This window comes from Acinonyx jubatus, chromosome B2 (genome assembly GCF_027475565.1).
Source record: "Acinonyx jubatus isolate Ajub_Pintada_27869175 chromosome B2, VMU_Ajub_asm_v1.0, whole genome shotgun sequence".
Classification (NCBI taxonomy): domain Eukaryota; kingdom Metazoa; phylum Chordata; class Mammalia; order Carnivora; family Felidae; genus Acinonyx; species Acinonyx jubatus.
Window position 1 is genome coordinate 138,628,978 of NC_069385.1, and position 26,538 is coordinate 138,655,515.

General features: G+C 41.0%; 2 protein-coding genes across 9 annotated transcripts in view; one reads left to right on the forward strand and one right to left on the reverse strand.

The window, feature by feature from the left end:
- The window catches only part of KDM1B (lysine demethylase 1B), a 62,283-nt gene extending 54,188 nt beyond the window's left edge, over positions 1–8,095 (forward strand). For 5 of the 6 annotated variants that reach the window (XM_027040387.2, XM_053223199.1, XM_027040386.2 and 2 more), the window contains 3 exons: positions 429–551; positions 2,373–2,525; positions 6,239–8,095. In XM_027040387.2, coding sequence (XP_026896188.1) covers positions 429–551; positions 2,373–2,525; positions 6,239–6,322 — 360 coding nt within the window. In that variant the 3' untranslated portion in view covers positions 6,323–8,095. The remainder of the gene's footprint in view (positions 1–428; positions 552–2,372; positions 2,526–6,238) is intronic. The other variant, XM_053223198.1, reaches the window with a different exon arrangement.
- Positions 8,096–8,654: 559 nt separating this feature from the next.
- The window catches only part of DEK (DEK proto-oncogene), a 30,391-nt gene continuing 12,507 nt past the window's right edge, over positions 8,655–26,538 (reverse strand). For 2 of the 3 annotated variants that reach the window (XM_027040392.2, XM_015088094.3), the window contains exons 8-11: positions 14,845–14,980; positions 14,440–14,588; positions 10,545–10,613; positions 8,655–10,098 (exon numbers count right to left, since the gene is read on the reverse strand). In XM_027040392.2, the coding sequence (XP_026896193.1) occupies positions 10,087–10,098; positions 10,545–10,613; positions 14,440–14,588; positions 14,845–14,980 (366 nt within the window). In that variant the 3' untranslated portion in view covers positions 8,655–10,086. Of the gene's footprint in view, positions 10,099–10,544; positions 10,614–12,332; positions 12,516–14,439; positions 14,589–14,844; positions 14,981–26,538 lie in introns of all 3 variants that reach the window. The other variant, XR_008298757.1, reaches the window with a different exon arrangement.

Genomic DNA, 26,538 nt, shown 5'->3' on the forward strand with positions numbered 1-26,538 from the left:
CCTGAGCCAAAGTCAGAGGCTTAACTGACTGAGCCACCCTGGCACCCCATCCCAAGAAACTTTGTTAAAAGGTTGCACTTGGGCAAAATTTCTTTACTGTTTGAGAAAGATTTTTTTCCCCTTATTTTATCTGCTGATCTCCCTTCTCCACCTTCTTCTATTTCTTCTAGAACAAGTAAGGGAAAAAGCCAAGAGAACCCTGAATTTGATATTTACACTTCTTCCTGAGTTGTTCAGCCACGAACAACAAAATGTAGAGATGAATATGGAGTTTTGTGAGGGAAACAGACTGGTGGTTGAAATGGGGCTGAGGGGCAGGGGGAAATCCTGAGATGTGTAGGACGAGGGCCTTCCCCAGTCGGAGCCGTGCATTCAGGGACCTCTGTACTGGAAGCAGGAAGTGTGAACTGTCCCTTCCGCATCTGCAGAAGAAGCAGAGCGTGCTGATGTCGGTGGTCGCCGGGGAGGCCGTGGCGTCCGTCAGGACCCTGGATGACAAGCAGGTGCTCCAGCAGTGCATGGCTGCCCTCCGGGAGCTGTTCAAGGAGCAGGTCAGAGCCGCCTCCGGGACGGGGGAGAAGGCGGACGGCCTCGTCGGTCCCTCTCCCGTTGTCCGGCTGCCCGCTAAGTCCCCGGGCTGGCCTGCCAGGGCTCCCGTAACAAAATACCCCAATCTGGGTGGTTTCAACGATGGACATTTCCGTTCTCGTAGTTCTGAGGCTGGAAGGTCCGAGATCAAGGTGCAGGCAGGTTTGGCTTCTTCCCAGGCCTCTCTCCTTGGTCTGCAGATGACCGCCTTCCCCCGCGACCTCACGTGGTCTTCCCGTTGTGCTTGGCTGTGTCCTAATTGCCTCTTCTTAGAAGGACACAAGTCAGACTGGATTAAAGCCCACCTTCGGGACCTCATGGGAACTGAATTACCTTGTGAGAGGCCCTTTCTCAGATATGGTGACATTATGAGGTTCGGGGGGTTTAGGGTTCTGACACACGAATTTGAGGGGGCCACAATTGAGTCTATAGCAATATTCCATACCGCCTTTCACGCCATTGTCTTCCTTTTGCTCACATCATCCACACACCTCTTTCTTTTCCTTTTCCTTTCCCATTCCTCTTCCCTTCTTCCTTCTTTTCGTCCCTCCACCCCCTTCCTTTCGTGCTAATCTGCAAAGGGTGGCAGTGCGCTGGGGCACAGACAGGCTTCAGGAATCTGCATGTCACGTTTGCTCAGGGGCGACGTGGAGCTTCCGTGTACCGTTCCTATTTTAGTACACGTGCTGCTGAAGCGAGCACCACATCCCCTTCCTTTCCTAAGGATGTAACAGGCTCAGCATTTTCCCTACATCCTGTATTAACCCAAACCCTAGCGAGCTTTGAGAGCAACCTTCCTTTCAAAGGGATGTTGTCCAGAATATTCTCGTACCCTACAGATGCAGCTAGTCTCATTTCTTTTTCCGGAGGGGCTCAGGGTACTTCATATTTGCCAGTTGAGTACGTCTCACAGTCTCTGCAGATTGGGAAATGGCGTAGCTGTCATCTTTTTCAAATAAAGGAATGGAAATAGAAATGAAATGAGAGAAAAGTTACATAAAGTAGAGAAAGAGACACCCGGGAGTGTTATTTTACGTGATGTGATTACATCTCACAGTAGTCCCTAGTTTGTGGGTTTTTGTCCAAAAACTCATTTTCACATTCGTTGTTTGGAATTTAGTGGGTAGTTTCCATAGAACTATTTTTGTTTCTTTTTGAAAGAGGAGAGCACACGAGCAGGAAGGGGCAGAGAGGGGGATAGAGGATCCGAAGCGGGCTCTGCACTGACAGCAGAGAACCTGTCTCGGGGCTCGAACTCACAAACCGTGAGATCGTGACCTGAGCCCAAGTCAGACACTGAACCAACTGAGCCACCCAGGCGCCCTCCGTGGAACTGTTTTTCATGGTGGTGCTCGTCAGGGCTCACCTGACTCAAAACTTAGTGAACGTGAAACATGGCCTCGTCTGGCCGTTCCTTTGGAGCAGCCTGCTGAGAATCGCAAGTTGAGGTCCCAGCACCGCCCCTTCCACTCTGGCCCAGACACCCCTCCGCCACCGTCCCCCGGGCACACGCCAGTCTCTGGCGACGATAAAGTCTCCGGCAGGATGAAGGGTGGAAGTGAGCCGTGGCGGAGGCTGCAGGGTTGGGGCCGGAGATGGAGGAAGCTGCACAAATGGGGGTGGGGGGGGGCCCGGGGGGAGCTGCAGGGGGCAGAGGGGCCACAGCAGAGTCTAAGAGGATTAACTCCGTCTCCAGAGGAGGCGGGAGTGTAGATTTGTGCTCTGGCTGCGCACGTCTAGGCCCCTCTTTGATCCCGGCTCCTGGTTCCCTCCGCTCCACACAGGAGGTCCCCGACCCCACGAAGTATTTTGTCACTCGGTGGAGCACGGACCCCTGGATCCAGATGGCGTACAGCTTCGTGAAGACGGGAGGGAGCGGAGAAGCCTACGATATCCTCGCTGAGGAGATACAGGGAATGGTCTTCTTTGCTGGCGAGGTGCGTGTGGCCATCCTGAACCCGCTCACTGTTGTTTTCGTGACTTTTGATAAAAGTGATGTACGTCCGGTGTTTAAAAGCAGAGTCAGATACGGTCAAAAGTATTAGGACCCCAAGACAGCAGACAGATGCCCCCTCAGCATCCTCCTCCCACCCCCAGGGCGGCCATTTTTAACGCTTTCTGTTGTTGCTTCGGGAATTTACTTCATGTTTTCAAATATTTGTATTGTTGACTTCTGGTTCAACAAAGTAGACATTGGAGCACCTGGGTCGCTCAGTCGGTTAAGCGTCTCTTGGTTTTAGCTCAGGTCACGATCTCACGGTTTGTGGGTTCGAGCCCCACGTCGGGTTCTGTGCTGTGGGTGAGGAGACTGCCTGGGATTCTCTCACTACCTCTCTCTGCCTCTTCCTCTCTCTCTCTCTTTCTCAAAGTAAACTTAAAGCAATTAAAAAAAAAGTAGACATTGCTGACTTATCAGGTGAAAGATTTAGCCTATTTAGTGTGGTTATTTCACACTTGAAATGGTGCTCCTGTGATGTGGCTTCCTGCTGAGCCACGAAGCTCTTCATTGACTTCGTTTTTACACAGCTTCCTGTTTTCTTGACAGTCTCACTGGCCCCTTTTTTCATTAGCTTAATTCTTTCTGTGCTTCTCCTCGGGCCCCTCCGCCCTTCAGGCTTCCCTCAGTCACAGCTGAATCCCTGTGAGCCGGTGTGTTAGCTCCATTTTTGAAACCCCCTTCCTGGGGTCCTCTTGCCTATGTTCTGGTCTATACTGGCTGATCTCTGGGACTCCTCCTCACCATTTTCCAGGTTTTTGTTTTCTAGATACCTTTCTCCTTTTTTTTTTTTTTTTTAATGTGTATTTTTTTAAATTGTGGTAAACTATACATATCATTTACCACCTTAACTATTTTTTTAAGTTTTTAAATATTTAAGGAATTTCACATGTGATTCCTTCCACTGCCAATCGATCACCGGAGTTCCTCCAAAGTCAGAATCATAATCTTCAAAATAGCTTTTATTTTTTTAATTTTTAAAATTATTTTTTAAATGTTTGTTTTGAGAGAGAGAGTGTGTATGGGTGGGGGAGGGACAGAGAGAGAATGGGGGAGAGAAAATCCCAAGCAGGCTCTGCATTCTCAACAAAGAGCCTGACCTGGGGCTTGAACTCGTGAACCTGTGAGATCATGACCTGAGCCGAAAGCAAGAGTCAGATGTTCAACCGACTGAGCCACCCAGGCGCCCCACAAAGGTTCCAGTTTCTGCACATCCTCACCAGCAGTGTGCTGTTTTCTGGCTTTTGGTAATAGCCATCCTAATGGGTAGGAAGTAGCCTGGCTCCTTTCTTGGTTTACTTCTGTTGAGAAATGTTTTGCTGTTTTGATTACTGATTTTTTTCGGTGCCTGTTTTTCGCTGGCTTGTAACCTGGAAGCTCCTATCCTTCCGTCCTTGATTTCTTACTTCTCACCATTTTCTGCTCACGTTTTTTAGTTCTCTTATTTCTACATCTTCTGTTATATAAATTGGAACTTCTAAACTGATTTTCTTTTCTTTGCTGTTACTCGTGTGTCTTATCCTGTTTCTGTTTCTCTCCTTGAATTGACTTTGGGAATTTTGGCTCTTTTATGAGCACTTTCTTGCCCTCAGGTTCTTCTTTTGGTAGCATCCTCTTCTTGCTTAGTGACTCCTCAGAGTTCTAGTTTGTTTCCGTCAGCCTCCGCTTCCCACACATCCAGATATCCCATCGTTGACTGCTCAGACTGGAGGGAGGCATTCTTACAAAAGCCTGTTGAGAACGCCCACGAGCTTGCCAAGGGGTGGTCGGATCCCCAAACAGTCTATCTACAGCTCTTTGGGAACATTCTGGGTGCCGGCAGCCTTGCTCTTAGTTATGAAGACCTGACTTGATCCCCGTGTTCTTTGGTGCCTCACCCCCACCTCTGCCTCTGGTCTCCAGGGGGTTGTGGCCATGGGGGTGGGGAAGCTGGTGAGGAACCAGATTGCTTGCTCTTCCAGGCCTGTTTTCACCGGTGCCCCGCCTCTGCCTCCGCCTCCGTCCTTCCCGATGCCTCCAGAGGCCGAGATGGTTAAAAGGTTCTTTGGGGTGAATCGGCTTGCTTTGGATCACCTCCCCGCCCCCCTCCCCAAACTTCACCCAGTGAAGAGAATCCTCAGAGCTCTTTCATCTGCTTTCATCCTTTGTGGATTATAGTTTGGGACCGCCCAGGTCTTCTAGTGCCATCTAAAATAGAGTTATCTTTTCTCTCTCTGATTTTTGGATGATTACAAAAGAACGTCATTTAAAAACTGGCTGTGTGGTTTGTCCTTGGCCTGCAAAGCTTTGTGGGAACAGAGCGTGACTGCACGCCAGGCAGCAACTGTCCGCTGCTTCCAAGAGAAGCTGCATTAGGCTCATGTGATACAGTTGTTACTTCACACTGAAAACATTAAAGAAAACATTTTTTATTAAAAAAAATTTTTTTAATGTTTATTTTTGAGACCGAGACCACGTGAGTGGGGGAGGGGCAGAGAGAGAGGGAGACACAGAATCTGAAGCCGGCTCTAGGCCCTGAGCTGTCAGCCCAGAGCCCGACATGGGGCTCGAACCCATGAAGTGTGAGTCGAAGTCGGACGCTTAACTGACTGAGCCACCCAGGCGCCCCTAAAAAATTTTTAAAGCCGTTTCTCTGAGGTTTCTGCCATTTTTTACCCCCTACTAGTAATTGTATTTTTTCTAATGTTATGTATTTATTTTTTAAGTTTATTTTGAGAGAGAGCCAGGGGGAGGGACAGAGAGAGGGAGACAGAATCCCAAGCAGGCTCTGTGCCATCAGCACAGAGCCCAGCACGGGGCTTGAACCCACGAACCATGAGATTGTAACCTGAGCCAAGACCAAGAGTCAGACGCTTAACCGACTGGAACCACTCCGGCACCCCAGTAATTGTATTCTTACCTCCTGACCATTCCTCTACATTTACTGAAGTGTTTGGCACTGGCTGTTGTCCCTTGCATCCAGCCGTACATCTAGGTGACGTGGAACATACTTCAGTTCACGTGGAACTTGCTGCGTTTCCTATCCTCCTCCATCTTCTGAGATCGACTCACCCCCGCTTCAGTGACTCTTTCCCATAGCTACATCCCAGACCTTGTCGCCGTCCCCACCAACCCCCAAGCCACAGATCAATCTGCTGCTTGCCCTGGTTTGCGGATTCTGTTCCCACTCCAACCTCCTGGAGAGCGGTCTTCTCCCACGGACAGTCCTCACCTTTCTGTCCCCTCCCCGTTGACAGACTCCTCTCTGTCCTGTGGCAGTCCTCTAGCAAAACTCCAGCCATGGGTGAATTGGTTCGCTTTCTGTGCTCATCACTGATTCCGACAGCGAGACTACTTGTCTGGGGGGCAGCGGCGGGAGCGGGCAGGGATTGTATCGTCTTCGTTATTCTTAATTCCGGGACACGGTGTGTATGTGAGTAATATCCTAAGGAGTGCCACTCAGTCCTTCACGGCAGTGGTGAAGCAGGGTGGCACAGCCAGAGAACAGCAGGTGCAGGGTGGGGGTGGGGGGAGGTAGAGTGTTAACATGAGCACAGAGGAGCGCCTGCCGGCAGTCTTGATTCGAGGATCAGAGAGTGTATGCTTGTATTATGTTTCGGTGATCGCCTGAGTTCCTTCTGTGTGATTTCAAATTATGCAATTTTTTTCTTACAGGCAACAAACAGGCATTTCCCACAAACTGTTACAGGGGCATATTTGAGTGGTGTTCGAGAAGCAAGTAAGATTGCAGCATTCTGAATAGAATTTGTCTGGACCCAGCTTTCTTCTGTGCTCCAAATGGTAAAGTTTGAAACACATGTTAAACCTCACTTTCATAAAATCAAGACAAAAAAAACCTCCTCCTGAGAGCATTAGCCCCAAGAATCCTTTTGTAAGCACTTATATTTAATTGCATTTTCCACAGGTGTGACTAGGGCTGTCTTCTGTATTTCAGAACAAAGCAGAATATAACCTTACATTAAGACAGGATTTCTTCCACGGTTGGAGATTCCCTTTGAATTTTGACATCTTGTTTGGCTCATCAGTTTTCAAGCATTGAGAAACCATTGTTTTCAAACATCAAGAAACCAAGCAGCAATCATTAAAAAGGCAGATAAAGCCATGTGTTTTTCTTCTGTCACAGTTCACCAGTATCTTTGCCAATGAGCCTTAAGATTTTTATATAGCGCCAAAATTGAGCTTTTACTTAAAATTTAGATAGAAATCTTTCCCTTTCAGATACAGCACAAACTCTTCAGTTAAAAGTAAATGAAGCTTCTAGACTATTTTATATTGTACATATTTCTTTCCATTGGGTATTCAAAAGAAATTTAAATTTGGGTCTCTTTTGTGATAAAACATTTCAGATTTGTGCACTCATTGGCAAACAGCAAAATTTTCAGTTCCTCAAACAGTATAGGCATTCTGTGGTTTTCGACGGGGTAGAGATAGTAGTCTTCATACTTGAGACCATTTAGAATAGGGCTATTTTTCTTAGAGCCAAGTTTGGTCCGATGGCACACTTTAGCCTTAATTTTGGCAACCGCTGGCAAAAAGGTCTTGTCAGAATACTTTAATAAAACTCCCTCTACTGCCTCTTTTTAAAATAACTGATCCAGTCTGTTTTTTGCAGCATGATGTTTTCAGTATTCCATAGGCAGGTCCACCGGAAAACTGCAGAAAATGTGAGATTTCCTGATAAATATTTCACATTTAAAGCCATATCTTAAAAGCTGGAGAACATGGCACATATTCACTTCTTCCTTTTTTCTCCTCCTGACAAAAGAATTCAATTAAACTCTGGTTTCAGGGACTTCAGGATGCTTATCTTGCCAAGAAGTTAGAAAAGCGGATGGTAACTTAAATGCTTTTGTTTTAAAAAGTCTGAACAGTTCTTTCAATTATGTTAGTCTGCACTGAAAAAAGGACTCAAAAGGACATTTTTCAGAATATTAGGTATTTTTAAAATTTAAAGTCAGCTTGTAAGTAGAAATAGAATTTTATGGAAACGTTAGACGGTTTAGACACCTCCCTCCTCAGCAAAGTATGATACACACCAACACAAGGCAAACAGCAGTAAATTGGTTTCAAAGTTGGGTTAACATAGGAAAATGTTGATAGACTATCTGATGAGACTCATTGGTACTGACTGGGAAGTATTCTGCTTTAAAAATGTTATGTGTTAAACTGTTTAAAGAATAGCATGTATTTAGTGATAAATGCAAAATATTTTAAGTTTGAAATGGTTCACGGTTAGTCTCTGGGCTCTTAAACTTGTACTGTGCCACAAGCAAACTAAGGAAAACCCTAGTTAGCTCAAGCGCAGTACATGTGTATTTAAAAAGCTTCCTGTCCCAAGTGACATCATTTGACATTTTGTTAAGGAACCACGGTACTTTTGAGTTTTTGACTGTTTTTCACAGTTTGAAGATTTTGTAATTGAAAAGCAGTGACTACACAATGTTTTAACTGCAGATTGTGAACAGCTGGTTGTGTAAAACTGCTTAATAAAAACTAGACTTGTTTTTCAAATACCGTGCACTGTAGTGGTGAGCACTGGGTACACCTTCCCCACGACCTTTCATGCACACCACCCGTCTCCTCTCCTCTCCTGCAAGCCGCCTTCAGACTTGTTTAGCTCCTGGGTCTTACACCCTTTCAAGTAAATGGTCATAAAATAAACAGTTGTGAACTGTAATCACTTAGTTTTGTGAGGTCACTTTCAAGTTTTCCTTCAGGATTTCTTCAGAGTTTGTGTTCAGCAATCACTGAACGACTCCAAATTAAAGGGGTCATGGGGCTAAATCCATTAAAATCCCCATCCAGGGGCGCCTGGGTGGCTCAGTCGCTTAAGAGTCTGACTCTTGGTTTCGGCTCAGGTCATGATCTATCTCATGGGTTCGTGAGTTTGAGCCCCGCGTCAGGCTCTGTGCTGACAGTGCAGAACCTGCCTGGGATTCTCTCTCTTCCTGCCCCGCCACTGTGTGCTTTTTCTCTCTCAAAATCAACAACAAAAATCCCTGTTCTGAAATCCTCAGCTTGGGGGGAAATGCTACAGAAACGGAAGACATTAATACAAGAGACAAGAGCATGGATTTATTAGTTTTATTGACAAGGTTTATAGGAACAAATTAAATATTTAAAATCAACGGCCAATTTTTAGGTCTCATTTAGTTGTTTATTCATTTGTATTTATCAAGAAACACGTCAGACCTGTGAAAGTACCTGCTAACGGCCAACATTTATCATTTTTATGTATTTCATGTTCTCCGTTTAAACACTCAACTGGTTTATCAAAGGTCTAATTCTCTCATAAGCAGTTATGTTTTTAAAATTCAGAAATTATTTAATAACTGATTACAACAATGTAAAAGATGAAACAATCTAATTCAGGAGTGGTCTGTGTGTTGATCACCCAGAATCCTGATTGGCCAAAATTTAAAACCTAAAAGTCCTGATTCCACGAATACATTAAACTTCTTTAATGTTAAAAATAAGTCTTTTTATCACTTTTGAGAAATACTTTGTCGGAGATACCCACTGTTGCCTACACGTTATCTTCTAGCATTATACTTGGTACATTTACCATAATTATAAAGGTGGCCAGGTTTCCTGTAAATATCCGCATTTTACATGGGTAAAAGCAGTTAATAAAAATCAGTTCATCAGAAGCCAAATGTGCTTGTACTTAATCCCCTTCCCCCAATTTTGAAGTTCTGATTTGGTCTACCCTTAACATAAAATGTTATCTACAGACACTTGCAGAGTTAACACTAAAACTACAAATTGACACTTCTGAGGCAAAGCAGAGAACGACCTGTTCCTTCAGTGTTTTCTCCACTGAATTCTGATTTCGCTGCTCCGTCACATACCATCTGGCCAAACACTGACATTTCATAGTTTATAACTGTAAAGATACCTACCTACAGGAGTTTAAAAATTGATCTGCACAAAAGAAATAAAAAAACTTTATATACAACAAAGTTGTTTTTAAAAATACAAAAATAACATCTGTCACTTTTGTCATGCTGACGATTTGACATATATACACATGCAGCAGAAATTTTCCAATTTAATCATCTGGAAAGCTGAAGCCTGTATATTTTTAATATGATGAACACACTGCCACTGTCAGATGTGTATTCAAAATATTTCATCTACTAAATACTGCCATAGTCTCTGCATGTATAAATGTCAATAGTAGTTTCTTCTACTTCGTTAAAAGTATGTCTGAAACAAGCGAATACTAAGCACGCTAAAACTACGATCTCATATAAAGAAATCCAAAATGTACAAAATACAGCTATAAAAGCAAGGAACAATTAATGCCATGCAAAATTTTAAACTAAAAACTGCATAGAAATGCAATTTAAAACAACAAACTCAAATTTACTTAAAAAGATCAGCGACAGGTTCTACTAACACAACGCTTGCAAGGGGTAGAAAAGGAAATACATTCTCTTTGCTGGTATAACGGTATAAATCAGATCCTGACGTCCACGGGACAAGTTATCTCCTCTGCCTCAAGAAATCAGCTGCAACGAGAGAGAAACGTCATTTTCCTCTACCCAAAATACAGTATTAAGAACACAAAAATCATACCCCACCTTCCCTTTAAAACCTCTGTTTTACTACCGTGACCTTGGGAAATCTGTTGGGACCGATACAAAAATATAGCTACTGCTGATCTTCTGACTTCGGTGGAAAGGAATTACGCTCCAGTAGTTGTGTGAGCCCCTGTGTTGAGCCTGGCTGCCCATGTATGTTGTGAGCCGGAGGTCAAGTTTTGTCACTAATATTCAGACTTTATTTTTTTAAACTCTATAATGAGAATGAAAAATATTTTGCCCATCTATTTTGAGAAAATCTGAGGGTCAAATGTGATATAGTGACATGAACATTTTGAAAAACACAGTATTTGATATATAATTTGTCTTATACATTCAAAATGACCAAAATCAGAAAAGGTGGATGTATTTACCTCTTTAACAGTTGTTTTTATGAAATCTTTTCTTTCAGTTAAATCATAAGCAGGATAATTTTCATATACCTATAGTGAAAATTAAAAGTAGATTTAAAAATACAGTAGTAACAGTTTACCTTTGGATACAGAAGAAATGTAGGCCGTGTACAAATAGCGGCACGTCTGTTCTAAGAATTCTGGTTCACCATATACAACTACTGCAAATGAGCAGAAACTAAACTAGGACGCAGCCATTCTCAGTGTCATCTCTACTACTGGGAGTATCAGCTGAATTAACACACACAGGCGAGGAAAACACCTACACAGAGATGGTAGGTAAGTGGACTGAATTCATTATACCGGCAGGCTGTCGGCCAGATGTTCCGTGGAGGTATCCTTACGTTCTTCCTTCCGTCATCCAACACTGACAGTTCCTCGACCTGAACTTGAATGAACTTCAGCCTCCGCTGCACTGCTCCACCCCGTCCCCTAAGTTAAATCACTGAGATCCAGGTGGTCTCAGGGGTCCTCTACCCCTACAGCTTTACTCTCTAAACGGCCCCTCTCTTTGGTCAACTTGCCACCTGCTTGACTTCACAATCACTCCCCGGCCTGACTCCACACAAGCCTGCCTGCTTTGCTCCTAAGGACTAGTTAAGGTAAGCAAACTTTTTCAGTTAAGGGCCAGACAGTAAGTGGTTTCAGCTTTTCCAGGAACACAGTTTGTCACAACTACTCAACTGTGCCACTGTAGCATGAAAGCTGCCACAGACAACACTTGAATGAATGGATGTGGCTGTTGTCACATTAAACTATTTACAAAACCAGATGGTAAGAGGGATTTGGCCCACAGGCTGCGGTCTGCCAAGTCCTGCAAACAGAGTCGATCATTTACATCACTCCTGTCATTCACCCCTTGTTACTTCCCTACAAAACTCTGTCCCTCAACTGGTCTAACACCACTTTTTCTATGATTGATCCAGAGGAAAGACTGCTGTGGGAACACAGAACTTTTAAAAGACCGGTCCCATGCCAAGTTCATGGTATCCGATGTTCGAGCCTTCCCGGAGTTAACCCGACTCTCTCTCAGCAGGTCCTCCTGTGCTATCAATGGCATTTTCATCCCTTCCTCCCTCTTGCTCTTGGCCAAGAATTCCTTCAATGTTGACCTATCTTCCCCTCCAGTTTACTGAATGTGGATCCATCAATATTCCCATTTCCGTTACCTCTGCAGGGACCCTTTCTGGAACTCTCCTGTACATCAGCTTCTCCTCCTTCCCCAGCACTAGTCCCTCAGCCTAACATAAGCATGTGCTTTCTCTCCCTGACCTTAAGTATTTTATCAACTTGTATCCTCACCCCCCATTTAACTGCAATTTCCCTTCTACAGCAAGATGTTTAAAACAGCTTTATTCACTTTCCTCACTATTAATTCTTGATCCAAGGGTAATTAATCCCTGCATTTATCATCCGTGGAACTGCTCTTATTACGTGAACAATCATTTTCTAATTGCGGAGTCCAAAAAACCACACAAGTCTTTCTCACTGGACCTCTCCCTGTTAAATAATCCCCTTAAAAAATTATGTAAGTGTATTCACGAAAATCAAACGCATAGGACTCATCTCCCTTTACTCTTCCCTCGTCTCTCCCCTCAGAGGAAACCAGTTATCAGTTTGCTGTGCATTCTTCCAGACCTTTAAAAATGAGTTTCTACACAAACTCATAGATACATCAATGGCAATATGGTTTTCCCGTATTTACTTAGATAGGATAATATTCTAGATTTTTCAAAAAGTTGACAATACCTGGAACGTTTTTCCGTGTTCTTTTGAACTGCTACATAGCATTCCAAAAATACAGACGTACCATGTTAAACATTTCCCTATCGATGGCCATTTAGGTTGTTTCTGATTTTTCAATATTACAGACATGCTGAACATTATTGTAATCATTTTGTGCAGATGTGACTATGTCTTTAGCATAGAGACCTAGAAATGGAATTTGCTAGGTTAAAGGGCATTTGCAATTTAAATTTTAAGCTACTACTTAATTGTTCTCCAAAGCTGTTACAACTTCATGCATGAGTATGTATCCCTATACCTTTGCCAAGCATGAAGACTCGCTTAATCTTTATAAAGATTCTGTCAAGCTAAGAAGCACAAATATTTTCTTTCAATTTCTATCTTCCTCATTAGTAGGGAAAGCGTGTCTTCATGTTTACAGGGCATTTTATGTTATTCCCCCTGTGAGCTGCTTTCCATAACCATTGCCCATTGTCTCAGGTAAGGTCATGACCTTTTCTTAACTGGCACTACCCCCTCCCAACCATTCTGGAAACTGTCTCGTCTCTTGGCTTTGACAGCACCTTTCTCTCTACGATTTCTTATATTTTGTAGAAATTACTCCTCAACTCAGAGTCTCCAGGACTCTCTGTCCTTTGCTTTTCTCACCCTTTTTCTTCTTCCCTGGGCCACCTTATCTAGACTTTTGGTTTTAACTCCCAGCAGTAGCCCAGTTTGGCTCTCTCTCCAAACTTGGGAGAATTACAATGATCACAGTTTCTCCCACTGGGATGTTCTAAGCACCTCATCTCACGATGTCTAGAACGAAACTCCTCTTTTCCTCAGAGGGTACCCTCTGTTGTTTTCCATCAGAAGGTTAATGCTGCCACGCCCGAACACCCACACCGAGCAACCTCTGACCAAGCTCTCCCGGCTCGGCTTGGATTACGGCCACCCTGTAACTTAGATTATGACAAACTTGGCTTTCTTGCCTCGCATCCCATTCTTCATCCCGTCTTCTCAGTGTGTCCATGAGGGCTCTTGAAAATTGGACTGCGTATGCCCCTATCAATCAGCTCCCAATATCCTACCGAGCTTCCCAATTCTCCCATCAGTTTCAGGGAAAAAACTAAACTCTGCAACAAGGCATATACAAGCTCTGCAAAAGTTCTCCTTTTCTTACCTAACATCTATGAAGACTTCCTTCCAACTCTAGTCTTCACCCAAATGAAATTACTATTCCTCGCAGTCACTGTCCCATCTGATAGGCATGTGTCAGTACCGCTCCCCTGTATGGAGCAGCTGAGGCTCCAGGACATCTTCCCTCCTCCCAGTCTCCTTCCCTGGTGGTGCGGCGCCCTCCGCACTTCCAGCCCAACCCCCACCAACTGTCCCCAACTCACTACAATAGCCATCTCCTCCCATCTCACTGATCAGTAAGCCCCCAACAGCGAAGTTAACAGATCCCCAGCTCTACCCCCAAATCCATCCCGGTGTCTGGTACACAGGAGAGGCTCAGTGAATGCTGAATGAATAAACAAAACAATAATCAAGGTCTTAAGAAAAGTACAGACCATGTCACCTTAGGTACATTTGAAATTTTAATTTGGTTTTACCATCAGAAACCAGATTGTAAAATCTCCCAATTTTGATTTCGGGTATAGAATCTCTAAGGAATCCTCTTCAAGACTAGGTCATTTTATTTTCTGAGTATCAGGAAAACTTCACAGAAGTCTGAACTAAGTACCTGATAACAGCATCTTAGTACAACAGTAATGCTGAAAATACGGTGGTCCATGAGATTCTGCTTTTTACAACTAACGCAATCTAAGGATCCATCAATAAAAAGTGTCCCGATCAGGAAGAGAGTGTTCTCCCTCAAGTCTGGAATCTATCGCCTTCACTGTATTCACTGGATACATCCCACTGTTGTTTACGAAGCAGGTCCAACAGGGCAGAGACTGACTCATTTAAAGCAGTATCCCAGCACCCGCAGGAATGCCGGGCACAGAACAGTTCCACAGACATTTGTTCGCTAATGAATGCACATACAAATCTCGCACTGAACTGAGGGAAGAGTGAAAGAATTTTTCAAATAAAAGCAAAATGATCCAAGTATTTGTCCAATTACCTCCTTGCAAATCTGCTTCATTGTGACTTCCTCCAAGTTGGCACTGGCCAGTAATTTCTTCACTGTTTCCTTTAACTCTTCATCTGTAGGAGGTTTCTTCAATTTTTTAATTAAAGGTTCATCATCTGAACTGTCCTCAGATTCACTTTCTGAAAGTAAGACAAGCATTCATTAGATTTTCAAAGGAGTATTACATAAAATTATACACCACTACTCAATAAATTACTTGCAAAACATGCATTGAAATTTCTGTCAATTCTGAAAAACTGTAACCATAAAAAACTGGTATACCACTTTCTCCAAATTTTCTTTGCAGTTTATCTAATTTCGAAACACACTTCAAAACGCTTATATCATATGAATTAGATCTTTAGAGCTGTTGAAAAGGTGTCATTTCTAACCTACCTTTTTTGGAACTGTTTTGATTCTTCTTGGTGGTGCTGCTATCTGCCTTCTTAACATTAGCGCTTTTTACAGTTTTCTTACTTTTGGAAGTGGCTTTCTGTTTAGGTTTTTCTCTTTTAGAGGTCTTTTTTGGTGGCTGTTGGAAAGGAAAGCAAAGAACATATATTGATGCCATCTCTCTAAATCCTCTGTACCCAGCAAAATTAGAGAAAATTAATGTACTCAACATCTCCAATGAAAAATTACTAATTATCAATTTTTTAGATAACCAATACACTCAACAAACTTCACTGTATCCCAACATGAAACCAGTCACGAGAAGAATCAAACACCAAATATAAGATGCCCTGATTTATCACACAGTATAGATAGGAAACTTTATATGCATTGTCTTAATCTTAAAAAACAAAACAAAACAAAAAACCTTTAGAATATAAACGTTATTATTTTATTGTCTCTCCCAGCTAGAATGGAAGTTCCACGAGGACAGAACTTTTTTTTTGACACTCTTAAGTGCACTGTTAATATCCCTAACCCCTAAATATCACTGTGCACAGTTGTTGCTCAGTTAACTATTTCATGAATATATGAGGAAACTAAGGCTCAAGAGGTATTCTGTTCATAGCCACATAACAAAATAGTGAGATTCAAATAGATCTAACTCCAGAACCTGTTTTCTTATACACTAACTCACAGCTGATAAAACAAAAGCAAAGTATATACACATGGATAGATTAAAATGACACAATTATAATTTATACTTTGTCTCAAACAGGGTCTTTGAAATTAGGGAACATTAAGTCATTTAATTAACTTTCCCAAAGTAAAAGCAACTTATATAAAGCAAATGCCTCAAGATAACCTAAAATCTCATCTTTACATACCCAAAATACCGCAAATCACTTTTGACAGAATGTCTCTCCAAATGTTTTACAATTTGATTATCATAATTCCTTTTTAAAAAAACGATAAAGTGTATAGACCAATCTAAGATTAAAGTGGGCTCAAGCTATTTCTAAGTGCAGTTTGGATTTGAGTATTTGTCTTTCCTCTTGCCACACTGCCATTACTACATATTCGTATCGGCCCACCATCATTATCGCCCTGTCCCACCTCAATAACACTGTTGGCTGGGGCTGGGACCTTGCCAATCTGTCTGGTTTAAGTACCACTTAAAAAATGCATCTGAGAGGTGACAAGGGGCTAAAATGCCTTTTTTTTTTTCTTTTTTAAAGCTCATTATTTTGAGAGAGAACAAGTAGGGGAGGGACAGAGAGAGGGAGAAAGAAGTCCAAGAAGGCTCTGTGCGGTCAGCACAGAGCTTGACACGGGGTTCAATCTCATGAGCTGGGAGATCATGACCTGAGCCAAAATCAAGAGTCTGATGCTTAACTGACTGAATTACCTAGGCGCCCCTGAAATGCTTTATGTAAGTAAAGTATATAAGTTCTACCTATGGATGTTTGCTACTTAAGGCCATTTTTGCTTACTTCCTAATTCTTCGAGGAATTAAGAATTAGTGGAGGTTGCTGGAAAGGTATCACTAGGTCATCAATTCTCTAACTTAAACTAAGTTTTATTCAGCATCTACCCAATTCATAAGAACCACACTAGGCTCTGAAAGGGAATACTAAAACTTTGTAAGATCTGGTGATACACTTAATACACAGAATAAAAGAATCATCACTGTGATGTATCACTCTTTAGTCAAAATTTAATAAAATCTGCATCTGTAGGTGATTAAAAGATTTTATAAGAAAGTTATTACAGAAAGGGTTGAGGAAAATGAGCAAGGGATAACCACGTTAGAAGCATTATTACTTCATCCTCATCCAAATCAGATAATTAGAAGCAGGTACTTAAAATACTTCCAGAGCGGGGCGCCTGGGTGGCTCAGTCGGTTAAGCGTCCGACTTCAGCTCAGGTCACAATCTCGCGGTCCGTGAGTTCGAGCCCCGCGTCGGGCACTGGGCTGATGGCCCAGAGCCTGGAGCCAGCTTCCGATTCTGTGTCTCCCTCTCTCTCTGCCCCTCCCCCGTTCATGCTCTGTCTCTGTCTCAAAAGTAAATAAACGTTAAAAAAAAAAAAAAAAATACTTCCAGAGCCTTTTCAGGCCAGGATTTACAGCTATCATTACAACTTCAAATACTTTTAGATAATATGGCACCATTTTAAAACCTGCAACCTTGGAGTAGTGACAGTTTGAAAAGCATTGAGAATTTAGAGTGATAAATAAAGGGTAATCAAGCCATCTCCACAAGATGTTACCACTGGACAAACATGATTAAAACAATGCTTCTTTCTATATTTAACGTCATCATCTAGCAGGGATGGTGTCCACAGTTTTTTAAGTGGACAACTAGCCTATTAAGTTAAGAGAAAAACTGCAAACATACTGTCACAAGCACTACAGAAACCTAACAGAGGAGAGTGTGGGCTCTGAGGGCGAGCATCCTGATTTCAAATTCTGGCCCCAATGTATCTTTGGGCCCTAGTTTCCTCATTTACAAAATAAGGGAAATATCATTACTTCATGTCTTTGGGGGAGTAAATGTATTAATACATGTAGAACACTTTTAATGTACCAGGCTCACAGGAAATGGATAATAAATATTAGCTATTATTGCTATTATGAGAGCTTCCTTTTGTAAGGGAATTCTTTCATTAAGTAAATGCAGTAACTTGGAAGTTTTAAAGTTTTCTTTAAAAGGTCAATACAAAGAATAGATAAATAGAACAAAAGCAGTAAGACAGTCTCAATGACACCCGTGTTAACTAACCATGATGCATCATGCTTATTTCATTGCATTCTGGTAGACATGACTGGACCCCACAAACACCCATCCCTGTAATAACAAACTATGTTATTTACAACGGATTTCACTTATCTTTAGTAACCAGTTACAAGTTTTTCTGTGGCGAACTCAAGGTAGGAATTCAGTAAAACATCTTCCTTAGACCAGTAAATGCTGACATGGGGAAACAGTGGAGGCAGAGAAACTCACATGTGTATGTTAGCCTTGCAGATGTTAACAATCATTCACCTCAGCTGCTCTGGTAAGTTTTAGGTATGAATAGGAGGAAGTTAACTTTTAAAAATGGGGCATCTTAGGGGCGCCTGGGTGGCTCAGTCGGTTAAGCATCCGACTTCGGCTCAGGTCATGATTTCACGGTCCGTGGGTTCGAGCCCTGCGTCGGGCTCTGTGCTGACAGCTCGGAGCCTGGAGCCTGTTTCGGATTCTGTGCCTCCCTCTCTCTCTGCCCCTCCCCCACTTGCACTCTGTCTCTCTCTCTCTCTCAAAAATAAAATTAAAAAAAAAAAAAATTTTTTTTTTTTAAATGGGGGATCTCAGAGGACCTGGGTACGGGGACACAATGGGCGATTTTTGGCAGGTAAGGTTAACTGTGGATAACCTGGTATTTTGGAGGTAAAGGAAAGAGGCCCCGGGTGAGCTGAGAGGAAAGGAGAGTGAGAGCGTGCCCATTTACACCTTACAGGAAGCTTCAAGTCCTCATTACTTTCACCCCCTCCTCTCCATAGGAAACTCTCACCTATGAGTCTAAATCCAGCTTAACAGTCCCCTCTGAATCTCTCACTGCACCACCACCAATTGATTCATCTGTGGTCCCACACTACTTGGCCTATAGTTCATGTATCCCTACTTCATGCGAAGCAGTACACAGGTTTCAGAGCCAAACTTCCTGGTTCAAATCCGGACTCCACTACTGACCAATTTTGTATTCTCAAACAAATCACTTACCTTCCTTCCCTGTGCCTGTTTCCTCATCTGTAAAATGGAGGTAATAATACCAGACTTTGCTGAATTTACCACTTTTTTTTTTCACGTTTTCTCATCTCAGATATTGGGGTGCATTTTGTAATTTACATTAAAATGATGCCTTATAGGCATCGGGGATTTGATGAACTGTGGCTATATCTGTAGAATTGTTCTAAAGATCAAGTAAGTAAACAAATATAAGGTAGCAGAGAAAACATTTAATATACAGATTTATTAACCTAGTTACTTATAGTCTTTTCCCACCACATCACAAGTTTCTTAAAATTGTATTTGACAATTTCCATGAGAAAAGACACCTGGCTACCTTAAAAATGTTTGGTGCAGGGGCGCTCAGTCATTTAAGCATCCGACTCTTAATTTTGGCTCAGGTCACTATCTCATGGTTCACGGGATCAAGCCCCACATGGAGCTCTGTGCTGATAGCACAGAGCCTGTTTGGGATTTTTTCTCCCTCTCTCAAAATAAATAAATAAACTTAAAAAAAAGTTTGACATAAAGCAGCCATTTAAGTATTTGTCACATTCATCTCTGTATTGTTTACAGGATCTAGTTTACTACTTCTACTCTGAACCCAGGATGTGGTTAAAACATAATTAAAAGGAAAAAGAAAAAGAAAAATTTGTATAGTATTGCTCCACATACACGGTCTTATATTACAAATGAGGAAAATGTATCTGAGCAATTAAGAGAGCCAGTGCCTTATAACTAGTTAAGGAGCAAGAGGCACATTAAGCCCAGTGTGCCTCCTACTAGATTACTTGCTTGCAGAAACGGGTAATGTACCTATGCATCTAAGCCAGAGTTGATATGACAAAAATAAGCTGGCGAGATCATAACCTATTTATACTGTTAAATTTAACTTTTTCCATTACATACAAATGTTACCAATGAGAACAAAGAGTAAGAAATGTTGGCAGAAAATGCAAAATGACAACAAAGGCTCACCGAATCTGTACTAGGGCTTTCTCTGGCCTTTACCCTCCAAACTTAGTGGGGGCTCCAGGATCATTTCTTTAGATTGTTTCAAAGCTAAGATGGGTCTTGGTATAATCCGATGTTGTGTAAATAGTTTCTACCAAATCTTTCTTTAACTCTGCCAACCTCTCTTGTTCATCCTTTAAAGGGTCAGATCAAATTGTTACCTCCTGTGAAGCTTTCCTGTCTGGATCTTTGCTCCCCACATGTCCCTACAAAGAGGTAAATACTCTTTTAAAATCTTCTGAGCTTCCACATGATCTTGTCCATCTCTCTTTCCTGGCTCTTAAGTTATACTCTATGGACTTCTTTCCTCCTCATCTTTGACCTCTCCCTTTCTACCAGCTGATGAACAGAGACCCTGTCTTATTTGTTTCTTGATCTCCAGCGCGGGGCTTAGGACTGGCACTTAGTAGGTACTACACAATTTACTTGGAAGATTAAGATGGGAAAAGGTCTCTGGAAATTAGGTAACTGTTAAAGATCTATTCCAGCCCTGAGACTGTTTCACTAGCATTGCTATGCCTGCCACACGCTGCCACGAATAGCAGTTAGCCAAACTTCTTGATTTTTTTAATATAACGGTCTTCTGGCACTATTTACGTAAACAGGTTGTATATGAAAGAGAGGAAAAGAGACCAATAGATAAACTCATCAAGGGTGAGGCCTATGCACCTATGTTTTCTGAAAGCCTCTCAGCAGACTCACCTAGTGATGTTTATTTTTTTAGTTTTTTTTTAAATGTTTATTTTTGAGAGAAAAAGAGAGAGCTAGAACATGAGTAGAGGAGGGGCAGAGAGAAAGGGAGGGACACAAAATCTGCAGCAGGCTCCAGGCCGTCTGCACAGAGCCTGGTGTGGGACTCGAACTCACAAACTGCAAGATCTGACTTGAGCCAAAGTCGGGTACTTGACCAACTGAGCCACCCAGGCGCCCCTAGTTATAAATTTCTACGATAAAAGATACATTTATAGTCTGAATCCACCAAGCTTTCTCTATAAAGTGCCAGAGAATAAGTAATTTAGGCTTTGCTGGCTAAATGTGCTTACTGTTCCAACTTTCATTTTTTGTTTTAACAAATTTCAAAAATGGAAAAAACCATCCTCAGTTTCTAGGCTGTACAAAACCAGGCCACAGGCTGGATCTGGTGTATAGGCCATACATACTTTGCCATTCCTAGTCTAGATTATATATGACTGGAGATATGTAGGGAAAAGGCAGGAACTACATAAATTAATCAAGAGGATAATTTCTCAAGTTCTATATTTATGTCAATAGTTTTTAGTTCAGTTTTTATAAGCAGAAGTGGATATATACTTATCTAAAGCTATTGCTTAAATTCAAATTTGAATCTAAATCAGTAGTTCTTTACAGACAACTCTGAAGACAGACGCATATAAACTAGCAGCCCTGGAAAGAGTAATATGGACAATACATTAAAAAACCTTAAGAGTACACCTGAAACGAACGTAATAATGTGTGTCAGGAGTACCTGAATACTAACAAAATACATATGGACATGTTTATTCTAACCCTGAGGTATACAAAAATGAGGATATATCATCCTCTCTCTTGGAGTCAAGACTCACGTAGATGCACGACGTGAAGTACACGGCACACAGCTGACTCTCAGTAAGTTTCCTTATATTTGCCAATAAACATTTATTGAACAAGGGGTACCTCTCCTCAGGCAGACTGTTCTGGAAGACAGAGGCCAGGTCTCTTTCTTCCCCCGTACTCAGCCAAACACTTGGCAAAATTCAGGTAGAATAAGGCAATCATTTTGAATGAGCGAGAATGATTCATCAATTACTCATACGAAAAAGCCCAAGCTCACAGGCTCTCCACAGTCTGGCTTCTGTGTGCCCTGCTCTGGCTTCTGCTCTCATTGCTCTACTTCTGGACACACCACCCAACCACAAACAAGTGTGTATGTCACAGGTACCCTGGACTTTCTTGCTCCCCATCTTTGTTCACAACTTTCCTTTCTATTCCCAAAGGTCAATTTCAACAGGTATTTCTGCCATTTCTCTCCAAAGCTTTCCCTCGGCAATAGACAGGGACACTTTCTTTTGGAATCCTGTATCATGTACCATTCAAATGGCATTTGGGTAGAAAATATTTTCTGGAACCTCAACAGCACTTAGTGCACTCCCAATTTATTAAATTGAATAATATAAGTGATAACATGAGAAACCCTTACTTTGAAATCTCTCTTAAAATATTTTGAAAATAAGGGGCACCTGGGTGGCTCAGTCGGTTGAGTGTCCGACTTTGGCTCAGGTCACCATCTCACAGTTTATGAGTTCGAGTCCCGCATTGGGCTCTGTGCTGACAGCTCAGAGCCTGAAGCCTGCTTCAGATTCTATGTCCCCCTCTCTCTCCACCCCACCCCTGCTTGGGCTCTGTCTCTGTCTTCCAAAAATGAATAAACAAAGTTTTTTTGAAAATTTTAGTAATTATAACAAAACACATTATATGTCATTACAAAGGAAAAATGTTGGAGGTACTCAGAGTTAACATTTAGTTATTTAATCAAATAGGAGCCAAAACTTGAATTTTTTATTCAAAATATATGGGAAAAAATTAGGTGGTTAAATTTTTAAAAAAATGAAGGCTAGTGTCCAAGTTCTCACGGGATTTATTAAGATTCTGGCTTGCTATTTTGAATCTGCTGTGAGTAGTTCAATCAGAGCCATCTAGCATGGTAGGAAGTTTCGATGTGCTAATGGGAAACATAAAAATTGACAGCTGCCATTAATTTCAGATAGTACCATTTACTATAATCTAAATTTGTAAAAGATTAATAATGTAAATTTTTAAAAATCTGAACAGGATTTTCCATGATCTCTGGTAACCATGAAGGTATAGAATCAGAGGAATGACACAAGCACTTTTTGAAGGAAGGCAAAAAAAAAAAAAAAATCTTGGGAGAAAAGCCTTACCTATCTTTTATAGGCAGCAGGGCTCTTGAAGGAGGGTCTCCAAAAAAGACGCCTGTCACAGAGCCAGAATCCTGTCCTCACAGCAGAAAGGTTGTACTGGGTGAACAGATGAACAAAATAAAAATTAGCTTAAAATACACTATTCTTTTAACAACTTGGCTGAGAAAACTCAAGAGTGCCAAGAGTAAAGAATGTGCAAGCCTTAATATAGTTCACAAAAGATTATGAAAGCAAGTTCAAGATTTTATTATGATGATTATTAACTTTGCCTTCCAATGAAAGATTTCAATAGTTTATATGGTTTTGTAATTTCTCTGATCAAATTATTATGGGGGGGGTTCTTATATTTTAGAACATAATTAAGGACTAACAAAACTTTTGCATTCACCCTCCCACTACCACCAAATAATTCCCTGAATGGTACAAATATAGAAGTTTACCAAACGCTAGAATTCAAAGTGTCTCTGATCTGGCTGACACTGCAGGATGCCTCCTTCCCCCACAGACTCAGGAAAGCTAACACATGGATCTCACAGCTTCCCCTGCAGTTAGAGGTAGAGAAGTAACAAAGTTCTGGCCAAGGCAATGTACACTGAGATGTCTGATAAAAGGAATCCCTTCTGGGGCAAAAAACAACAAAGTGAAACATTACTGGAAGAAAGCTCTTTGCTCTTCTCTCTGCCACAGGGATTCAGTGCCTTAAGGTAAAAGCACCATCTTGTGATCATGAGGTTAAGTGCCCCTTATGAAGATGGTGGCTCAGGAATAAAGAGGATACTCAAATTCTTATTTGACAACCTTTCTTGAGCTGTTGTACTGGCCCCAAATTGCCCGTCTGTGGATTTCTTGTCATGGAAGAAAAAGGAATTCCTGTTTTGGACATTACTAGTAAGATTTTTAAGTGTTCGCAACTGGAGACATTCCTGATATGTATGGGAAGGTTCAGATAAATTCTAAATACTAAGTAATAATTCAGTTTGTTGTATACATTTCTAGTGATAAGAAGGTGTTATAAAAACACTAATAAGCCAAAACTGAAGATGTATTACAATAAAACTTTAAAAAATCAAGTATGCTTTTAAGGGTCTAAGAGATCATGAGAACTGTTTTCTCCAATGGGAAGCATTGCTTCTTTTTCTGTACTCTCCAATAACTTCTCTGTGCCTAAGGTCTAACGCTTATGGTAAACGGCATACCTAAGCATGGTTTAAGCTCACTGGCTCATTTTAGCAATCTTCCCTGAAAGTAGCTAATCCAGTATGGGAGCCACATGATTTTCAGAGTAAGTTTATAGAAAATAACTAAACCTGTCATTTTTCTTATTCCCTCATTTTTAAGAAACTTCATCTACAAATTTCCTAATTCTAGAATTAAGCAACTCTCCTTCTACTGACCTAATTAAGCAAATTTCCAAGAACCAAAATGATAAAGAAGTTTAAAGTGGCCCTTTTATAAACGAATTACTACCCAAGTCACTCTTGGAAAGAAAGAGCAACTTATTTGAATTACTTCTCAAGAAAAGGAGGATTAAAAACCGCTGTGAACCATGAACTACCTATCACAAAAACAGAGCTACAGGTAGGTACAGAGAACATCCAACAAAATTTTTTAGCAATTATTGGCTAACATGATTAAGTGTGACACGTTTTCCTATAGAAGACTTTTTAAAAAACCTGCCAATTCTGTTTCAACCATGTGGTTTTCAGTGACTTCAATCCTACAGTGAAGAAATAATAAATTTACTTTTAAATATCCTAGTCTTCCACACAGCTAACTATGAGTCACGAGCAGGTGACTAACACTCAACCTCACATAACTGGTCAATAGACAACTGTAACTTGAACTGGATTTCTGCTTGAGTAAGAGTTCTGACTTTAGCAATATGATCTAGATTATAAATAGTCCAAAGCCCTCAATTTACAGAGGAAACAAAAGATTAATCTACCCACATTCATAGTTACTTATTCCAAGAATCTAATGTTAATGGGGGAGAAATCTTTTATTTATAAAAGAAAAATCTGTCTCAAAAAATAAGCAGAATAAGTAATATTAATTTAGTAATCTTCTATGAAAAGAATCTGCAAAATAATTCTATCTACAGGTAGTCCACAACTTTTCCAATCAACCTATCAATCTTCTTTATGACCTCTTAAAAAAAGAGGTCCTTGCATCATAATAATCAAAAATACTGCCATTATGAAGTCCCTAACAAGGTTGCCACTTATCTCAGTCCTCGAAAAAATGAAAGAGTAAGGGAAAACACAGTTACCAGAGAAATACTGCTCCTGTTGCTAGTACTTACCTTTCAAAGGCAATCAGAGCCTTTCGCAGGAACAGAATCAGTAATAAAGTTTTTGAGGAGTATAGTCCTAAATTTGAAATATCCTTTAGAGCAATGAATAATTGTATGGTTGTTGGAGGGAGACTTATCAGAAAAAGAAAAAATTTAAAAAAAAGCAATTCTCAGTCCAGATTCTATTGAATTGTATTTTATGAAGTTTGTTAGTTTTCTTTTTCTCCTACATGGCTTTTCACCATTTAACCTGGGTTTCTAGCACAAAATCCTTTTTTAATGACACTGTAGAAAGGCTTTGATTTAAAATTAGGACAGGTTCCACTTGTGATCATTATCCAGGAACCAATATGATTACAAATCAATCAGGGGTCATTTATATTCACAAGATTCAAAGAATTCTATTTGGAACAATGGGACAGTAATCTGGAAAACAAGTGAAAATGAGTATAAAATACCCTCACTTTTTAACCTACACCTTAGTCATTAAATGGCAGGAAAATTAAATTTAGGAATATTACATATGACAAAAGTAATAGTAGCAGCTAATAGTTACATACAGTACCTTTGCCAAGCACTGCTCTTAAGTGCTTTAAATAAAGTCATTTAATACAGCCCTTTAAGACTGGTACTGCCATAAACCCCATATTATAAATGAGAAACTGAGATATAGACTTTATAAGTAATCTGCCCAAAATCATTCTTGAAGGTAGAGCTGGAATTTGTACCTAGATTGTTTCCAAAGCTCATGCTCATGCTGACCGCTCAGAGCCTGGAGCCTGCTTTGGAGTCTGTGTCTCCCTCTCTCTCTGCCCCTCTGCCACTTGTGCTCTGTCTCTCTCAAAAACTAAATAAACATAAAAAAAACTAAAAAAAAAAATTTTTTTAAAGGTTTTAGGAAGCATAGTGAATACATGTAGTCGTAACCCAAAATTTGTTGAAGAATATTACTGCAAAATTGCTATTATTATACATCCACATATAAACAAACATGCTTCCCTCCTAATGTCCTTAAAATCTATTCCATAAAAACCTTAGGGCTAAGATTATTCATCTTCCTTCACACCAAAAATATATTATGAAACACCTGCTAGATTTGTAATATTCTTTTTTAAGTTATGAAGCACTTTATACTTAGCTTTATAGAAATCTTTAAAAATTTGACATTAAAATAATCATGGATTTAAGTACCTAAAAACAAATACACACTCAGTTCATCACATCTTTGTTCCTTCTAATCCAGTAGTTATCAACTGGAGGTTGTCCCGCCCCACCGGGACATTTGGCAATATCTACAGATATTTCTGATTTTCATAACTAGAAGTTGGGGGGGGGGGTGCTACTGTCCTCTAGTGGGCAAACATACTATAATGCACCAGATAGCCCTCCACAAAAAAGAATCATCTTGGTCCAAAAAGTCAAGCCAATTAATCAAGTCCCTAAATAAGACAAAGGAGATGACCCAACTTACAGAGCAAATTCTGACCACTGAAGGGGACACCAAAACAAAGTAAAAAAGAGTCTCTATCAAAACATTATTAGCAATAATAAGAAGTCACTTCCTTGATTGAAGCTACATATCAAGGAAAGGGTATAAGCTAACTCTTCAAATGGTTCAGAGCTCTCCTTTTCCTAAAGTTTCACTTGGGAAACTTAATGCTCTCAAAATTTTACTGATATT